The sequence below is a fragment of the Capra hircus genome, chromosome 7 (assembly GCF_001704415.2).
Source record: "Capra hircus breed San Clemente chromosome 7, ASM170441v1, whole genome shotgun sequence".
NCBI classification, from domain to species: domain Eukaryota; kingdom Metazoa; phylum Chordata; class Mammalia; order Artiodactyla; family Bovidae; genus Capra; species Capra hircus.
In genome coordinates, this window is record NC_030814.1 from 95569642 (window position 1) to 95589129 (window position 19488).

General features: G+C 47.5%; 1 protein-coding gene across 2 annotated transcripts; it reads left to right on the top strand.

The window, feature by feature from the left end:
- On the top strand, nucleotides 483–17689 carry TSPAN16 (tetraspanin 16). 2 transcript variants are annotated; one of them, XM_018051744.1, is made up of 7 exons: nucleotides 483–551; nucleotides 3598–3795; nucleotides 7703–7777; nucleotides 9600–9707; nucleotides 13673–13825; nucleotides 14658–14741; nucleotides 17642–17689. In XM_018051744.1, the coding sequence occupies exons 1-7, from the start codon at nucleotides 483–485 to the stop codon at nucleotides 17687–17689; spliced, it is 735 nt and encodes a 244-aa protein (XP_017907233.1). The 2 variants fall into 2 exon arrangements, with proteins under 2 accessions (XP_017907233.1, XP_005682435.1); XM_005682378.2 differs by lacking the exon at nucleotides 7703–7777.

The following is a 19488-nucleotide window of genomic DNA, read 5'->3' on the forward strand; positions in this document are numbered from 1 at the left end:
CACCACTGTGTACCAGGCTGTGGGAACACAGCCATGAGTTGGACGGCCCACACACGTATCCACTTGGAGGCCCCAGTCAGAAGGGGCATCAGCCACATGAGTGGTCAATAATATTGACCACTATAACGTTGAGCATTATCCCTGTAGGTCCTGGGTAGCATCTGGGGGCGGGGCGTAACAGAGTGACTTCTCCATTCCTGATAAAGAACCAGCAGGGTGCAGTTCAGGGCACTCGCTTCCCTGGTGCTGGGAGCCTCACTCCAGCTCTGATTGTGATGTGATAAAAGCTGGACTGAAAAGGGGCAGCTGTTGGGGCCCCTCCCCAGCTGAGGATCAGGCAGCCAGGAGAGAGAGAGGGGCAGAGCAAGTCAGCTTTGGTAACCCCACCCCACTCCCCAGACCTCTACCATCTTGGGAAACAGGAGCCCAGAGGTTTAGGAAGATGCTGACTTAACCGGTCAGGGCACCCCAGTCTGGCTGACATGGCTGAAACGCACACTCCATATTATTCCTTGAAGAAACTGTTTTCTTTCTTCAGTGGTGTTACTGCTGTAAGTATGTCACAACCTGGACCCTGGGGCTTTGCAGCCCTTCCTCCATGGCTGGCTCCTTCAAAGACAGAAATAAGTTGATCCAAATTCGCTGGCATCCGGATCTGTGGTCCCCAGGGACCCAGGAGGGATGTAGGGCAGACGGACGAGGAGCAGGATGCACTGGGAACAGGCGTCGCCTCCACCAACCCAGAGCTGCTAAATCAAGCAGAATTGTGTACTCTGGGGGACTTGGGGGTCAATGGTGGAAGAACTCAGCTCTAAGGCAAACCCTGCAGAAAATGAAAGTTGTTTGGAAAGGCAGGAGAGAATGGTTCTGCTCTTGGTCCTTTACATTTTTCAAATCATTTTTTTTTTCTTACGACAAAGTAACCCATGGGACTTCCCTGATGGTCCAGTGGTTAAGATCCTGTGCTCCCAACACAGGGGGCACGGGTTTGATGCCTGGTCCAGGAACTAGATCTCACATGCCACAACTAAGACCCAGGGCAAACAAATTAAAAAAAAAAAAAGCAACCTGAAATGTGCTTTCAAATGTATTTTCAACAGTAAGACTGTATGAGGAAAGGTTGCCAGGAAAGAGAAGGAAATTAAACATTACTCCTACTCTCTTCACCTGTGTGGCATCATTTTAATGGGAATTAAATTATGCTAAAGCTGAAAGTCCAGTACTTTGGCCACCTCATGCAAAGAGTTGACTCATTGGAAAAAACTTTGATGCTGGGAGGGATTGGGGGCAGGAGAAGGGGATGACAGAGGATGAGATGGCTGGATGGCATCACTGACTCGATGGATGTGAGTCTGAGTGAACTCTGGGAGTTGGTGATGGACAGGGAGGCGTGGTGTGCTGCGATTCATGGGGCCGCAAAGAGTCGGACACGACTGAGCGACTGAACTGAATTGAACTGACTGAAACAAGATAACGCATTTAAAAGGCTGATGCCTGTCATGGGAACATGGCTCAATAAGTATCATTATTATATCCTTCCAGACCTTTCTATGTACCTTTAAAAACAGCAACATAAATGTGGTATGCGACTGCTTTACAATCTCTATTTTTTTTCTCTTTTGAAAAATTGTAAGTTTTTCCTCCTTTTAAATAGACTTCTTTTTAGAGAACTTTTAGGTTCACAGCAAAATCGAACAGAAGTTACCAAGACTCCGCACATAAGCCCTGCCCCCCGCACATGCACAGCCTCCTTTGCTGTCAACATTCCAAATCAGAGTGGTCCATTTGTTATAATGAACCTACATTGAAATCAGGGGCTTCCCAGGTGGCACAGTGGTAAACAATCTGCCTACCAATTCAGGAGATGCCAGAGTTCTGTCCCTGGGTGGGGATCGCCTGGAGGAGGAAATGGCAACCCACTCCAGTATTCTTGCCTGAAAATTTCCATGGACAGAGGAGCCTGGCGCGTTACAGTCTACCAGGCTGCAAAGAGTCGGACACGACTGAGCATGAAGGCAAGACACTGTTATCACTATAACCTTGTACATTGTACGTGGTTTTCTCTGTCGGCTGTGCCTTCCAGCTTGCAGGATCTTAGGTCCCCAACCAGGGATCGAACCTGTGCCCCCTGCAGTGCAAGCATGGAGTCCTAACTACTGAACTGCCAGGGACTTCCTGGTGTACATCCGATGGCTTTTCACAAGTGTATCTACCATGTCAGCATCGTATGAATACTCTCATTGCCCTAAAAATCCTCTATGCTTCACCTGTCACCCCCCTGCCCCCAGACCCTGGCAACTACTGACCTTCCTTCTGTCTCCATAGTTATGCCTTTTCCAGAATGTCATATGCTTGGAATCATAAACCATGTAGCCTTTTCAGACTGGCTTCTTCCAACAGCAATATGCCTGTAAGTTTCCTCTATGTCTTTTCCCGGCTTTGACAGCTCATGCTTTTTTTAGTGCCAATAGTCCATTGTTTGGATGTACCATAGTTTATTTATCCATTCATATGCTGAAGGCCATCTTGGTGCCTTCCAAGTTTTGGCAGCTATGGATAAAGCTGCTAGAAACATCCATGTGCAGGTTTTTATGTGAACATAAGTTTTCAACTCTGTGAGATAAATACCAAGGACTATGACTGCTGACAATCTATTTTTTTTTTAAATATAGGCCTTAAAAACATTTTTGTGTATCAATAAACATGCTCCTGCAACAGAAGTCGGTGAAGTACAATGTTGTAAATAGATAAAATTTATTTGTAAATAAAATAAATTTGTTTATGAATTGTGTATGGCGGGGCTTCCCAGGTGGCTCAGCAGTAAAGAATCCGCCTGCAATGCAGGAGCCGCATGAAACGTGGGTTCAATCCTCGGGTTGGGAAGATCCCCTGGAGGTGGGCATGGCAACCCACTTCAGTATTCTTGCCTGGAGAATCCCATGGACAGAGGAGCCTGGCAGCTACAGTCCATGGGGTCACAAAGAGTCAAGCACAATTGAAGTGGCTGAGCATGCATGCACGCACATGTGTGGCTGCAATCTGATACACTGGCTGAGTCATTTCAATTGAGAATGTATGGCCTGCAAAGCTCACAATGTTGGGGACTTTTCAAAAAAAAAAATGTGCCACCCTCTGTCTTACAAGCATCATTTAAAATAACTGTCTAGGATCCTGTTGCAAGGTGGTGCCAAATAACTGTCTAGGATCCCGTTGCAAGGCGGTGCCATGATTTACCTACCCAATCTGCATTACTGGTTGCTTCAGTTATTTCCAACATTTTTCCCTGGTTCTGAGGCCCATCGTATGTGACTATTTTTCCTAGGTTGAATGTCCAGAAATGGAATTTCTGGGTAAAAAGTTTTACCACAAAACCTTGAAGGTTTAAAATACCAATTACAAAATATCCTCCTGCCCCTTCCCTCAAAAAAGGTTGTTGCCTGGTGGCAGTGTATGGAAAGTTTCTCTACATCCTCACCAGCTCTGGGCATTATGAGTTTTGAAATGGTTTTGCTGATTTTGTTGGCCTTTGTTGCCTCCTCCAGGAGTTTGGTTTGTATACAACTAACAGATTGCTTTCCCCTGTTTTCTGTTCTAAAGCTCTCTGGCATGGTCCTCATTGGTCTGAGCATCTATGTGAATTTCAGAGGGGCTGTCCTGACCAAGGTCCTTGGGCTGTCCTCTGCATACCTGTTTCATGTTGGCTGCCTGTGTCTGGTGATGGGCAGCGTCACGGTGTTGCTTGGCTTCGCCAGGCGGCATGGAGCAGCCAAGGAAAGCAGAGGCACCCTCTTGTTTGTAAGTTGCATCTGCACACAGACCCCACAACTCCTCCATCATGTCTGAATCCTTCCTTGCAGGTGTTCTAAACTCCTTTGATGCTTCCTATTTTATAGTGTTCATGGTGTCTTTTTCAGAACACCAGATGCAAACATCTTTTTCTTTTTTTAATAACTTTAAAGAGTTGTTTAGTTATGGCTGTATTTGGTCTTCATCGCTGCATGCGTCTCTCTAGTGGCAAGCAGCGGGCTACTCTCTGTTGCAGTGTTCAGGCTTCTCTTGTGGATGGAGGACAGGGTCTAGGACTAGAGGACAGGCTCAAGTCTTCAGAAGTTGCAGCGTGTGGGCTCAGTAGTTGTGCTGCAAGGCTTAGTTGCTCTGAGGAATGTGGAATCTTCCCAGACCAGGGATTGAACCTGTGTCCTATGCACTGGCGAGCAGGTTCCTATCCACTGCACCACCAGAGGAGTCCTGTCTTATTCTTTATGATGGGTCTCATTTAGAACCTCTCCCCTACCCAAGTGCATAAATTATACCCTCCTAGGTTTTCTTCCCGTGATTTTAAGTCTTCCTTTCTCACTCTTAGCTCTTCAGTCTTTGGGAGTTTGATTGTGTGTGTATGGTGTGAGGTAGGGATCTGATTTCTTTTTCTTTTTTTCCTAGTTGTGTGACATACTATCGCACTTACCGCCTGGCCCATCCAGTCCTCCTCTGTCTTTGCTAGTTTCCATTATGCTCAGATCTGCTCTGTGCACACTGCTCTGTGCTGATGGCCCAGGTATTTGTCCCCCATGAAGACAGCACTATAGTAACTGCCACACAGCACAAGTGCGTGGCCAGATGCATGGAGTATGAGCGTTTTGAGCATGACCATCAGATCATGTCACAGGTTTTACGTGTCTCACTCTTCCTCACATGCAGCCTTGGCCAAATGTCTCCCCAGCGTGCAGCTCCCGGAGCCCCCATTCCCACTTCTCTTACGATCTTGTCTGAACTGATCATCCCATTTTCAGTTGAATCTGTCTCCACACCTTTTTTGTTTTGTTTTTAAACAAGCACTCCCTCTCTCTTTTTTTTCTGGCTCTGTCTGGTCTTGGTTGGGGTAGGGAGGATCTTTCCTTGTGGCCCAAAGGCTTCTCTAGTTGGAGCACAGCATCTTAGTTGCTCTGCGGTGTGTAGGATCTTAGTGCCCAGACAAGGGATCAAACTGGCATCCCTTGCATCAAAGGCAGATTCTTCACCACTGGACCACCAGGAAAGTCCCTGCCTCCAGCGTCTTCCCCTACTGTGTTGCTGTAAAATTCCAGTGGTTTTGATTTAGAGGTTTCAAGGTGATCCTTGCTCTAGCCATCTCCTAGGGAGTCAACATCCCCCACTCTTAAAGAATCCATCCTCACTCTCCACCTCCCTGAATATCTATCATCTCTAGTTTTCTTGATTACTTCATTCAACAAGTATTTATTGAACCAGTCCTGTGCCTGCAATATTTCATTTTCTCTCCTATAGGATGTTGTTGTCCTTTAGTCTCTCAGTCATATTCATGTCCGACCTTTGGCAACCCTGTGGACCGCAGCACCCCAGACTTCCCTGTCCTTCACTATCTCCCGGAGTTTGCGCAAACTCATCTCCATCGAGTTGGTAGTGTCATTCAACCATTTAATCCTCTGTCATCCCGTTCTCCTCCTGCCCTCAATCTTTCCAAGCATCAGGGTCTTTTCCAATGAGTTGGTTCTTCGCATCAGGTGGCTAAAGTATTGGAGCTTCAGCTTCACATCAGTCCTTCCAATGAATATCCAGGGTTGATTTCCTTCAGGATTGACTGGTTTGATCTTGCCGTCCAAAGGACTCTCAAGAGTCTTCTCCAGCATCACAGTTCAAAAGCATCAAATCTTCAGGGCTCAGCTTTCTTTATGGTCCAACTCTCACATTCATACATGACCACTGGAAAAACCATAGCTTTGACTATACAGACCTTTGTCTGCAAACTGATGTCTCTGCTTTATAATATGCTGTCTAGGATGCATACAGGATCAATAGCATGGTTGGGGGGGGCACTTTTTGCTTTTTAGCTTTAAAGCCCAGCATATGATGATGGAACTTGCTCCCCCTGCAGTGGAATCAGGGAGTTTTAATCACTGGATCTCCAGGGAAGTCCCTGTGGGCACTATTTTATCCATAGTTTAACTTGGAAGGATCAAAGAGTCTTCGCTCTCACACCACAGTCCAACCCAGTGGCAAGTTCAATCGACTTTACCCTTGGCCTCCGGTCCATCCAAATCCTCTGAGACCTCATCCACAAAAGTAAAGTCCTTTTGATGGAATTGGGAGCCACAGAAGGATCTGAGCAGAGTTGTGCCCTGACAGATGCGCCCTCTGGTGGCTGTGGAGGGAACACCGTGAGGGAAGGACCAGAGTGGAAGGACTGTGTTTGTCCCGATGGGAGATAGTCTGGGCTAGACCCACTGGGGCCCTGGAGGGCATTAGAAGTGGGTAGACTCAGGACAGATTCTGAAGAAGTCACCAATAGGACTTTTCAATGCCTGGCTATCTGTCTTCTGGATGCCTCACTCACACAGAGGTTGGGAAATACTATTGCTGTTGTTCAGTTGTAACTGACTCTTTACGACTCCATAGACTACAGCACACCAGGCTCCCCTGTCCTTCACCATCTCCCGGAGTCTGCTCAGACTCATGCCCATTGAGTTGGTGATGCCATCCAACCATCTCATCCTCTCTCGTCCCCTTCTCCTCTTGCCCTCAATCTTTCCCAGCATTGGAATCTTTTCCAATGAGCCGGCTCTTCGAATCAGGTGGCCAAGGTGCTGGAGCTTCAGCTTCAGCATCAGCCCTTCCAATGAGTATTCAGGGTTGATTTCGTTTAGGACTGACTGGTTTGATCTGCTGTCCACGGGACTGATAGTAACAATAGGCATAGGTAGAAATAGATGAAAGGAGACCAGTAGCTGACCTTTCTTGGACACCCCTTCCCTTCACAGTATTTCCCACTGTTTCCCCCTAGGCATGTGAATTTCATCGGAAGCAGGGGGCAGCATATGTTGGTATTTTCTCCCTGGCGCTCATCCACCTGTCATCTGGCATCTCCCCTTCAGTCTTATCACACTTCCCCCCAATTTACATATCTGAGATTCATTGGCCCTGCTTCTTCTCCCGGCAACTTTTCCTTTTTTGGCCACAAAGCACAGGTTGTGGGATTTTAGTGCCCTGACCAGGGATTGAACCTGGGCCCTCAGCAGTGAAAGCATGGAGTTCTAACCACTGGACTGCTGGGGAATGCCCTCCTGCCTCTGTTCTCTGTCCCTACTGTCCCTCCTGCCTTTCTATCGTCCCTGCTATCTGGACTTCCTAGATGGGTGCTAGTGCTAAGGAACCACACTGCCAGTGCTGGAAATGCAGGAGACTCAGGTTCGACCCCCTGGAGGAGGGCATGGCAACCCACTGCAGTAGTCTTGCCTGGAGAAGCCCATGCTCAGAGGAGCCCGGCGGGGTATAGCCTATGGGGTCGCAAAGAGTCGGACACAACTGAAGTGACTTGGCATGTACTCAGGACCTGCTATCTGCACACAGAGTCAGAAGTCCCTCTTAGGGCTCTGGGACTCCCAGAAAGTGCTGGACGTGAAACGGGGTTCTAGCTATTAGCTCTTAGGAATACCCTACTGCCAGCATCCTGAACGACAGCCAGGAAAATGACACAGGGAAGAAATAAAATCCCCCCCAAACCTCCCCACCCTGCTACCCCCACCACCCACCGCACCTCCCAGCCCACCACCACCCAGTGCCAGGAGTGAAGTCTTTCAAACTGGACTGGCTACAGGGTGGCCTGGGGGTGGGGGTTGGGGTGGGAGGACTCCCAGCAGGCTCCCAGCCTCGCCCCCCCCCCACCCCCGCCCCGCCCCGTGTCTTCCAGGGCTTCTTGGTCATGGTCATCATCCTCACTGTGGAAATCATGGCTGCCACGGTGGTCCTTGCCTTCTTCCCGGTTGTAAGTACAGTACGGCTTCTCCCACTCCACATTAGAAATAGATGGAACCGAACGCATGTAAGAATTAAAGATTTTAAAATTAAAAAAAAAATAAAAAATAAAAATAAATAAATAAATAAATAAATAAAAGAAATAGATGGAACCAATAGAGCCCCACCTCCTCCCCTCCGCGGGCCCCATCCCCACCCCGCCCCCGCCAGGCACCCACGCCCTCCAAGATCTGGTGACGGTGGGAGACTGAGTCTCTAGAGATAGGGTGCAAAAGCCAAAAACCTCAGCTCTCTCCGCCAAGGCTGTCCTCAAAAAACCTGCTGGGTTAATCTGACCTCTCTCCTGCATTTGCGGTGAGGCTTGCGGGGGATGGTAATGGGAAACGCTGTGAAAATTGTTGCGGTTTTGAAATGAGTTCAAAATAGAGGGCTGTTTAGCAATATCCATCAAAATGGCAAAGCACGTATGCTTTGACCCAACCATCTGGTCTCTAGGAATCATCCAAGGATATGCTTGTTTGTGGGCAGCATGACATACGTATACCAGGATGTGCAGAACATCGCCTCTGTCAGTTTGGGGGGAGGGGATTATAATTTATAATAATCCAGACAAGGGAGCCTGATGCAGCTGGAAAGAAGGAAGGAGGAGGCTCTGGGTACAGAGGCTACATTCTCCAGAAAGTAATTCTTGTTTACCTCCGGCGAGGCCCACCCTGAGACAAGGATTTGAAGGCTCCTGGTTTGAGTGATGATCCCAAGAAGCATCAGTAGGGGGCATGAGCAGTGAGGCAGGGAAGGGAATGTAGCCCCTAAAAGCTTACACGGCACAACTGGGATCAATCCTGGTTGGGACGCAAAGAGCACGCAACTATTTTCCCCACCCAAGGGGCGAGAAAGCTGCAGTATTGATCCACCACCTGTCATCAGTCATTGTTTAAGGGCTGCTCCCAGGGCTCATGCGTACTGAGAGGCCACGTAGAGAACCTCGGTGGTTGGCAGCGGGAAGTCAGGCTCCCGGACACAGAAATAAGCGAAGCCCCCGGGATTTGAGCAGGCTACGAAGAGCCGCTAATGCGCTTGTTGAAAACAGCCGGACGCCGAATGATGAGAGTAGCCGGATGCGGAACAGTGAGAGAGAGTAGTAGGAAGCAAGGAGAACAATAAGGAGAGTACTCTGCTTTGACACACATAGTGTATCTCTTTGGGGACACAGGACAATGTAACCCTGTGATGGAGTGGGAGAAACTTGTCGGCTGGAAGAAAAAAGTGGGAGGGAGACTTTTCATGATTTACCGTCTGTGCTTTATGAATTTTGAACCATGGGATTATTTTACCTCTTTGGGGGGAAAAAAAAATGGTTTTAAATTTAAACCTCTATTTAGACACACGTACACACACACACACACGCACGCACATAGAAAATTAAAGTCGCGCCTTTTGTGCAGAGAGAGATTCAGTTGCTAAAGATGATTTTCAAGTCCCTAATCGAATTGCAACCCAGTCGGGGGCGTAGCGGGCGAGTGGGCGATTCAAAAGAGCAGATGATTCAAAACGGTTTGCGAGGAGGAACGCAGCCAGATGAGCTGGGCTCCACACCCACGCTCTTGCTTGTGTCCCTCTGGGCGGGGGGGGGGGGGGGGGCGGGGGGGGGGCAGGCCCGACGGTAGCCGGAGTTCTTCCTCCCTCAGCGCAGACCCCTGGCTGGTGGAGGGGCCAGGAAGGAAGCAGACGGGAAGTCCCCTTCCCCGCCCCCACCCTGAGTCCCCAAGAAACCTCACCAAATGGGCACCTTGCTGTTTTCTGTGCTCACCGCTCCCCGTTTCATCGCTGAGGTTCGAGAAGTGGCCTTGGAGCACAACTTCGTGACCCTGAGGAAGAATTACAGAGGTTACAAGGAGCCAGATGACTATTCCATGCGATGGAATGTGGTCATGGAGAAGGTGAGATTCACATTCAGAAAAGACATAACATGAATTTACCGTCTTAACCATTTTTAATTGCTCAGTTTGGTGGCGTTAAGCACATCCACATGGTTGTGCAACCATCGCCAGCCTGCCTCTCCACACCTGAAACTGTCCCCTTTAAACACAAAGGCTCCTTCTCCCTCCCTCAGCCCCAGGCAGCCACCACCCTCCATTCTACAGTGCTCTGGGAATATGACTCCAGTTCACTTGCTCAGTCGTGTCCAACTCTTTATGACCCCAGGGACTGCAACACACCAGGCCTCCCTGGCCATCACCAACTCCCGGAGTTCACTCAAACTCACGTCCATTGAGTTGGTGATACCATCCAACCATCTCATCCTCTGTCATCTCCTTCTCCTCCCGCCTTCAATCTTTCCCAGCATCAGTGTCTTTTCAAATGAGTCAGTTCTTCACATCAGGTGGCCAAAGTACTGAAGTTTCAGCTTCAACATCAGTCCTTCCAATGAACCTGCAGGACTGATATCCTTTAGGATGGACTGGTTGGATCTCCTTGCAGTCCCAGGGACTCTCAAGAGTCTAGGGACCTCATATGGGCTTGGTAAAGAATCTGCCTGCAATGCAGGAGATGCAGGTTCTATCTCTGGGTCAGGAAGATCCCCTGGAGGAGGAAATGGCCACCCACTCCAGTATTCTTGCCTGGAGAATCCCATGGAGAGAGGAGCTTGGTGGGCCACAGTCCGTAGTGTTGCAAAGAGTCGGACATGACTGAGCAACTGAGTACGCTCAGACACAGGAACCTTGTCTAAGTGGAATCTTGCAGTACTTGTCTTTTTGTGTCTGGCTTATTTTACTAAGCATTCTCCAGGTTCATCCATGGTGTAGCAGGTGTCAGAATTTCCTTCCTTTTTAAGGCTGAATAATATTCCTTTGTATGGGTGGACTACATTTTATTTATCCATTTCTCTGTCCATGGACAGGGGCTTCCCAGGTGGCGCTAGTGGTAAAGAACCCACCTAGCAATGCAGGAAACATAAGAGATGAGAGTTCGATCCCCAGGTCAAGAAGATCCCTTGGAGGGGGGCACGGCAACCCACTCAAGTGTTCTTGCCTGGAGGATGCTATGGATAGAGAAGCCTGGCAGGCTACAGTCCATGGGGTTGCAAAGAATTGGACACGACTGAAGCAACTTAGCAGTACACACACACTGTCAATGGACACTTGGGTTTACAGGTGTACAAATATCTCTCCGAGTCTCTGTTTTCCATTCTTTTAGGTGTATGTCCAGGAATGGAATTGCTGGATCATCTGATAATTCTACGTTTAATTTTTTATGAGGAACTGATTTCCACAGCAACTGCTCATTTTATACTCCTATCAGCAGGGTGTGAGGTGTTAGGATTTATTTCCTTTTTTAATATGTCTTTATTTATTTGGCCACACTGGGTCTTCGTTGCAGTATTTGGGATCTTTCATTGTGATGAGCACACTTCTCTCCAGTTGTAGTACACGGGATCAATAGTTGAGGCGCTGTGGCTTAGTTGCCCCATGGCATGTGGGATCAGAGTTCCCCAACCAGGGATCGAACCTTGGAAGGCAGATTCTTAATGACGGGACCACCCGGGAAGTCCCCAGGATTTGTTTCTTTAGTCTTCGTGTTTAAAGAGCAGGACTGGCCTCCATGTGTCATTTAAGCTTTCGAGGCAGATAGTTGAGAAGGGTCTGTGAGGCCCGGAAGCATGTGAAAGGGAAAAGCCATCGCCTGTTTGTAGGAATGTTTTCTGTCTGAGTTTGGGGCCCAGGAACTGGTGTGGGGTCAAGTTCAGGCTCTGGAGGCGTCACATGATGGGTAGGGGACTTGCCTGCATCCCTATTTTGGCTTCTGAAGTTTGAGACAGTGGAAAGTACCTCTCATTCATTCATACAATCCTTCCATTAATCTTTTTAAATTTAAGTATAGTTAATTCACAATTTGGTGTTTGTTTCTGGTGTATAGCAAAGTGACTCCGTTATACAGGCATAGTTTTTTCATATTCTTTTCCATTATAGCTTATTACAAAACACTGAATACAGTTCTCTGTGCTATACAGTAGGTCCTTGTGTTTATCTATTTTATATATAGCAGTGTGTATCTGCTAATCCCAAAACTCCTAATTTATCCCTCCTCTGATAGCCGTAAGTTTGTTTTCTATATCTATATTTATCTGTTTTGTAAGTTCCCATTTGTGTTACTCTTTCTTTAGATTCCACATATAAGCAATGTCATATGACACTTGCCTTTCTCTGACTTGCTTTGCTCAGTATGATCATCTCTAGGTCCATCCGTATTTCTGCAAAAGGCATTATTTCATTCTTTTTATGGCTAAGTAGTATTCCATCGTGTATATGTAACACATCTTCTTTATCCATTCCTCTGTCTATGGACATTTAGGTGGCTGTCCTTCCATGAATCTTTGTTGAACATTTACTGTGTGCTGGGCAGTATTCAGGTGTCTAGGGACAAAGCAGGGTGCAAAACAAAACTCCTTTGCTCTGTGTTACTGACACTTGGGTAGGGAGACAAACAAGAAACCACTAGGTAAACATTGGTGTCAGGAGTGCTAAGTGTTATGAAGAAAACCAAGGCAGGGAAAGAGAGAGGCTTTTGTTTACTCTTAGATATAGTTGTCATCTATTTTTAACACACAGTGGATGGCCTGTCCTAGTCCTTTATAGTTAGTTGGGGATCGTTGATGAGTTCTGGCCAATGAGAAGTAATATGAGTCACTTCCTGGCCAAGTTATGTTATTGTCAGTGCAGGGCTCTCTAGACCTTTCTTTGCCTTCTGCCCCAATGGTGGAACCATCTGGATGGTGACTGCTTCAGCCTGAGTCCCTGAGAGACCTTGCTAAGTGGAGTTCTCCTGCCAGGTTGGGATGAGCATGTCATGTGAGTGAGAGATGAACTGCTAAGACTGAAGACCTGTCTGTTATGCAGCATCACTTAGCCTGGCCTGACTGATTCAGGGCTGGAGACCTGAATGAAGTGAGGGAGTGAGTCAGGCAGGTAGTTGAGGGAACAGCATTCCCAAAACAGCCATCTAAAGACTCTGAGGCTGACGCTTCCCAAGTGTGCTTAAGAAACAGAAATGGAAAAGGAAATACCAACCCCCTCCAGTATTCTTGCCTGGGAAATCCCACGGACAGAGGAGGCTGGTGGGTGGCAGTTGATGGGGTCGCAAGAGTCAGACACGACTGAAGCAGGTGAACCACCACCACCATCATCTCGTCTCATCCCCTTTGCTTAGCAAACACCAAACAATAAAAAGAAACAGTCAATATTAAAAAAAGAAAGAAGACAGACAGGAGGGACTTCCCTGGTGGCACAGTGGGTAGGACTTTGCCTGCCAATTCCGGGGACACGCGTACGATCCCTGATTTAGGAAGATTCCACATGCCAAGGGGCAACTAAGCCCACGCACCACAGCTACGGAGACCTCGCCCTAGAGCCCAAGAGCTGCAGCTCCTGAAGCCTTCGAGCCGAGAGCCTTTGCTCTGCAACAGAAGGAACCACTGCGATGAGAAGCCCGTGCACCGCAACAAGCAGTAGCCCCCACTCATCGCAACTAGAGAAGAGCCCGCGTGCAGCAACGAAGCCCCAGCACAGCCATAAATAAATAAACAATTTAAAAAAAAGAAACAGAGAGAAGACCAATATGCAGCTGGGTGAGTTCAAGGGACCTAGCAGGGAGGTGAGAAGGTGATGGGGAGGATCATGCAGGCCCCAGGGGCCATGGTGAAGAGTTCAGCTTTTGCCTCAGGTAAGATGACAGTCGTGGAGGGTTCTGAGCCATGATGGGGGGAGAAAGGGCGGTGCTTAACACAGGCCCTGGAATAATGCAACTGCCTGCTCTAAATAGTAGCCATGGTGACTGTGATTTCTATTGTTTGGATTATTTCGATATTTGAAAGGGAGTCTTCAAGTGTTTATTCTCCTCTCTGCAGCTCAAGTGCTGTGGAGTGAAGAACTACACAGATTTTTCTGGCTCCTCCTTTGAAAGAGTGACAGGTCACACCTACCCCCGGAGCTGCTGTAAATCCCTGGGGACCGTGGACTGCGATGGACGCAACGTGTCTGCAGACATCATCCACCAGGAGGTAACTGGAGATTTTGAAGAATCTGCCTGAAATGCAGGAGACCCAGGTTCAATCCCTGAGTCAGGAAGATCCCCTGGAGGAGGACATGGCAACCTACTCCAGTATTCTCGCCTGGAAAATCCCATGGATAGAGGAGCCTGACGGGCTGTGGTCCATGGGATTGTAAGTCAGACACGAATGATCAACTGAACACCCACGAAACACAGGCATCACCTCGGTAGACCCTGAGGCCAGAGACTTTTTTTTTGGCTACACCCACGGGCTAGCTGGATCTTACTTCCCTGACCAGGGATTGAACCCTCAGCAGTGAAAGCAGAGTCCTAACTATCCGACCCAACCGCCAGGGAATTCCTCCTACTGACTTCTATAAGAATTGTGTTGGTGAACTTTCCTGGCAGTATAGTGGTTAAGACTCTGCACTTTCGCTGCAGGGGGCACGGGTTCCCTCCTTGGTCAAGGGACTAAGATCCCACATGCAGTGGGTGAGGCAAAAATAAATAAATAAAAGTAAAAAAATGAATAAATTACTTTGTGAAAAAAATCTGACCTGTAGGGGTTGATGGGGCCTTGGAATCCACCAGGCCTTCCCTGGTGGCTCAGCTGGTAAAGAATCCGGCTGCAATGCAGGAGACCTGGGTTCTATCCCTGGGCTGGGAAGATCCCCTGGAGAAGGGAAAGGCTACCCACTCCAGTATCCTGGCCTGGAGAATTCCATGGACTGTACAGTCCGTGAGGTTGCAAAGAGTCAGACGCGACTGAGTGACTTTGACTTCACTTTGGAATCCACTAGTCCCTAACCTGGTCCCTCCTACTTTGATGTTTGTTTCCCCAGGGCTGTTTCCCTAAGCTCCTGAAAATAACCAGGACTCAGAGCGCCAACCTGAGTGGGGGCTGTCTGGGGGCAGCAGTGATGCAGGCAAGTTCCAGCTCCTCTGGGACACACCGAGGTCTTTTAACTTACTGTGTGCCAAGCACTGTTTGGAACACTGAGACACAGCAGTGACAAAAGACAGAAATGGTTGGTAAAGCTAGTCTCCTACCTCATTTATAAGACAACTGCATAGAGCAACAGCCATAAAACTGTGCTTGTATGAAGATTTAATTTACATGTAATTTACCTGACAAGAATAACACAGAGCATGTTGGAGAAAACACAACTATATAGGAGTTAAGTTTTTGTATGGTACTGATTCAGTTCAGTTCAGTCAGTCGCTCAGTCGTGTCCGGCTCTTTGCAACCCCATGAATCGAAGCACTCCAGGCCTCCCTGTCCATCACCAACTCCCGGAGTTCACTCAGATTCACATCCATCGAGTGGGATCAGAGGGATTGGGGGCAAGAGGAGAAGAGGACGACAGAGGTACTGATTAATTTAGTATTAATCCAAACTAGATTATGAATAGTTAAGATGTCCATCTTACTCCCCAGGGCAACAGCTAAGAAAATAATTTGAAAATATAATGAAAACAAGAAGGGAATTGACTTCTCTGGTGGTCCAGTGGTTAAGAATCTGCCTTCCATTGCAGGGGAGGTGAGTTTGATCCCTGGTTGGGGAACTAGGATCTCACATGCCTTGGGGCAGCTAAGCCCAGGCACCACAATTAGAGAAGCCTGAATGCTGCATGAAGAGGCTTCATTCTGCAACTAAGACCCGACACAGCTAAACAAATAAATATTTGAAAAGAAACTATTCAGCAGAACAGAAGGCTGTGATGAATGAATAAAAGAAGAGCAACAAAAAAGGCAAATAGAAAACATAGCAAAGTGGCTGATATGAATCCTACTTTCTTGGCAATTACGTTAAATGTAAAGGAATCAAACCACTTAACTATACACTTTAGAAAGGTGAAGTGTATGATAAATGAATTACATCTCAATAAAGCTGTTAATTAGGAAAAAATGTCCATCCCCTTGAGCCCTGGAAGTTTTTCTCACATTTTCCCCATATTGATTTTTCATGCCTCTGCTCAGTCCCTTCAGTCATGTCCGACTCTTTGCGACCCCATGGACTGTAGCCCGCCAGGCTCCTCTGTCCATGGGATTCTCGAGGCAAGAATACTGAAGTGGGTTGCCATTTCCTTCTCCAGGAGATCTTCCTGACCCAGGGATCAAACCTGTATCTCTTGCATCTCCTGTATCGGCAGGCAGATTCTTCACCCACTGAGCCACCTGGGAAGCTTCACACAAAACTGTTTTTCTGCAGATTACCACTGGCCAAGATACGGATAAGTCTCATCTGTCTGATTCATATTTTAAAATAGATTTTTTTTTCATTGTACACATTTATATTGAATATTTGTTTGCAAACTATATCACACTATCCTCCCCAGGGAAGTCAAAACAGCCAAGATCCTAGCAAGAAACAGAATTTAGCCCCCACAGTCATTATATATATATATATATATATATATATATATATATATATATGACTTTTGGAGAAGGCAATGGCACCCCACTCCAGTACTCTTGCCTGGAAAATCCCATGGACGGAGGAGCCTGGTGGGCTGCAGTCCATGGGGTTGCCAAGAGTCGGACATGACTGAGTGACTTCACTTTCACTTTTCACTTTCATGCATTGGAGAAGGAAATGGCAACCCACTCCAGCTTTCTTGCCTGGAGAATCCCAGGGACGGGGGAGCCTGGTGCGCTGCCGTCTATGGGGTCACACAGAGTTGGACATGACTGAAGCGACTTAGCAATAGCATGTATGACTTTTCCCTTAGTTTTACTGATTTATTAGTTTGTTTTGGCTGTGCTGGGTCTTTGCTGCTGTGCATAGGCCTTCTCTAGCTACGGTGAGCAGGGGCTACTCTTCCTTGTGGCGCACGGGCTTCTAGTTCCAGGGGCTTCTCTTGTTGCCGAGCATGGGCTCTAGGCACACAGGCTTCAGTAGTTGCAGCCCCAGGGCTCTAGAGAAGGACTCAGTAGTTTTGGCGCACAGGCTTAGTTGCTCTGCGGCGTGTGGGATCTTCCTGGATCAGGGAATGAACCCATGTCCCCTGCATTGGCGGGCATATTCTTAACCACTGGACCACCAGGGAAGTCCTAGAGGGCCCTTTTATGAAATTTTTAGGGTCAGGGAGCTAAGATCCCACATGCCTTGTGGCCAAAAACCCAAAACATAAAACGGAAGCAGTATTGTGACAAATTCAGCAAAGACTTTAAAAAAAGTGGTCCACATTAAAAAAAAAAAAAAAGTTTAAAAGTTTTCAGGGCCCCTTGTGGAAGTATCAGCAGGGTTAAGGAGAATGAGGGCTAGCCACGTAGGAAGCTTTTTCTTTTCCTATGCCTGAAGGGGTAGGGAGAGCAAGAGCCAAGGATAAGAAGCCATCTGCCCACAGCTGTGACCTTGCAGAGCTCAGGGTGGGTAGAAGAGAGGAGGGAGTGGGGGAAAGAATATTCCAACCTCTCTTTCTGCCCAGCCATCTCCTATTGGTACTTCCCATTGGCCAAACTTAACAGGAATTTAGGGAGCAGGTGTGCGTGTCCGACTCTTCTTGACCCTCGGGAGCAGGGGATTCTGGGAAATGTCGTTTTCAGGACCCAAGGGGTGAACAAAAGAAGGTGGTGGAGATAAGATCTGGGGAAAACAAAGGGAGAATGACGGACGTGCATCGCAAAACGCCTCCTCCTTCTACCTTCTGATGAGGTTTATTGTGGTAACAGTCCAAACTGCCTCCACCGAGGCCCTGAGAGTCCCTCTGCTGTCTGTCACACCCTGCCCTGACCTTTCTAAATCACGATGTATCTCCGTATTAAATTTGGGTTCCAGAGATGCCTCATGTTGGTTCAGTGTTTCTTTCTTCCCCCATTTCAGCTGCCAGGAATTCTTGCCACCTTGCTGCTGTTCATCAAGCTGGGCTGACAGACCTGGGAAGAACAGGACCCCTGAGCCCCACCGGCTGCTGGAAGGAGATGTGGTCTCAGTCTGTTTCTCTGAGGCCCTCCCTGTGTCTGGAAAGGAGATTGATAATAAAGGATTCGGGAAATCCTCCTCATCTTGACTCCTTTCTCCTTCATTTTATTTTTCATCCCAGCTGACAGCGGTTGTAATTCTAAGTACCTGAATGGGATGACATGCCTTCCTGCCATTGAAACTGTCCTGTTTTGTGAATTACTTTGTGAGGAACCTCCCTGGTGGTCTAGTGGTTAGGACCCTACACTTCCATTTCAGGGGGGATGGGTTCAGGGAACTAAGGTCTTGCAAATCACATGATGGGGCCAAAAAAGAAGGTTAAAAAAAATGACTTTGTGAGAAAAATCTAAAATTCTTATGAAAAAGAATCCTCTAGACCCTCATCCAGTTTCAACCATCACCAAGAGTTCAATAGTGTTTGTTTCATTAACCTTTTTTCCCCTTGATGAGATATTTTTTTAAAAAAATATTTATTTGTTTATTTGGCTGTGCGGGACCTTGGTTGTGGCACATGCCATCTCCAATCTTTGCTGCAACATTCAGGATCTTTAGCTGAGGCATGTGAGATCTAGTTCCCTGACCAGGGATCAAACCTGGCCCTCTTGCACTGAGAGCACAGGGTCTTAGCCACTGGACCACCAGGGAAGTCCCTGACAAAGTATTCTATTTTACTTTTTAAGTGTGTAGCTTATTTATTTATTTTTACATGTATTTAAATATTTAAATTAATTTATTTATGGCTGTTCTGGGTCTTTGTTGCCGCAAGTGGGCTTTCTCTAGTTGAGGTGAGTAGAGGCTATTTTCTGGTTGTGGTCCATGAGCTTCTCATTGGGGTGGCTTCCCTCTTTGCAGAGCGTGGGATCTAGAGCACATGGGCTTCAATCACTGCAGTGCATGGGCTCAGTAGTTGTGGCCCACAGGCTTAGTTGCCCCTCAGCATGTGGAATCTTCCCAAATCAGGGATTGAACCCGTGTCCCCTTCATTGGCAGGTGAATTCTTAACCACTGGACCACCAGGGAAGTCCCTGATAAAGTATTTTAAAACGAATCTCAATGTCATTTCCCTTTTTTATATTCCAGTACACATCTCTAATTCCAGTATACCCTCAGAATTCATAGGAAGAAACCTAATCCCCAATGTGATGGTATTAGAAGATGTGGTCTTTGGAAGGTCATTCGGTCACGAGGATGGAGACCTCAGGAATGGGATTATTATTGTTTAGTTGCTAAGTCGTGTCCAAATCTTTTGTGACACCATGGATTGTAGCCCATCAGGCTCCTTTGTCCATGGGGTTTCCCAGGCAAGAATGCTGGAGTGGGTTGCCATTACCTTCTCCAGGGGATGTTCCTGACCGAGGGATGGAACCTGCATCTCCTGCTTTGGCAGGCGGATTCTTCACCACTGAGCCACCAGGGAATTGGATTAATGCCCTTGTAAAAGAGACTCTAGAGAGCTCCCTCCAGAGAAAAAACAGCCACCTATGAATCAAGAAACTGGTCCTCACCAGACCCTCAGTCTGCTGGTGCCCTGATCGTGAACTTCCCAGCCTTCAGAACTGTGAGAAAGAAATGTCTGTTGTTTATAAACCACTCAGTCTATTCTTTGACAGAACCCGAACAGACTAAGACAACACTCAAACAACTAACAGTCATTCCTTGACATCACTCAAAAGCCAGGTCAGCACTCAATTTTTTGATTGGCTCAGAACTGTCTTTTTATACTCAGTTTCTCTGAATCAGGTCCAACC

Coding starts and splice junctions, on each gene's coding strand:
- TSPAN16 (XM_018051744.1), top strand. CDS start 483: ATGGCTGAAACGCACACTCCATATTATTCCTTGAAGAAACTGTTTTCT. Junction 552..3,597: donor TCTTCAGTGGTGTTACTGCT/GTAAGTATGTCA, acceptor TCTGTTCTAAAG/CTCTCTGGCATGGTCCTCAT. Junction 14,742..17,641: donor TGGGGGCAGCAGTGATGCAG/GCAAGTTCCAGC, acceptor CCCCCATTTCAG/CTGCCAGGAATTCTTGCCAC.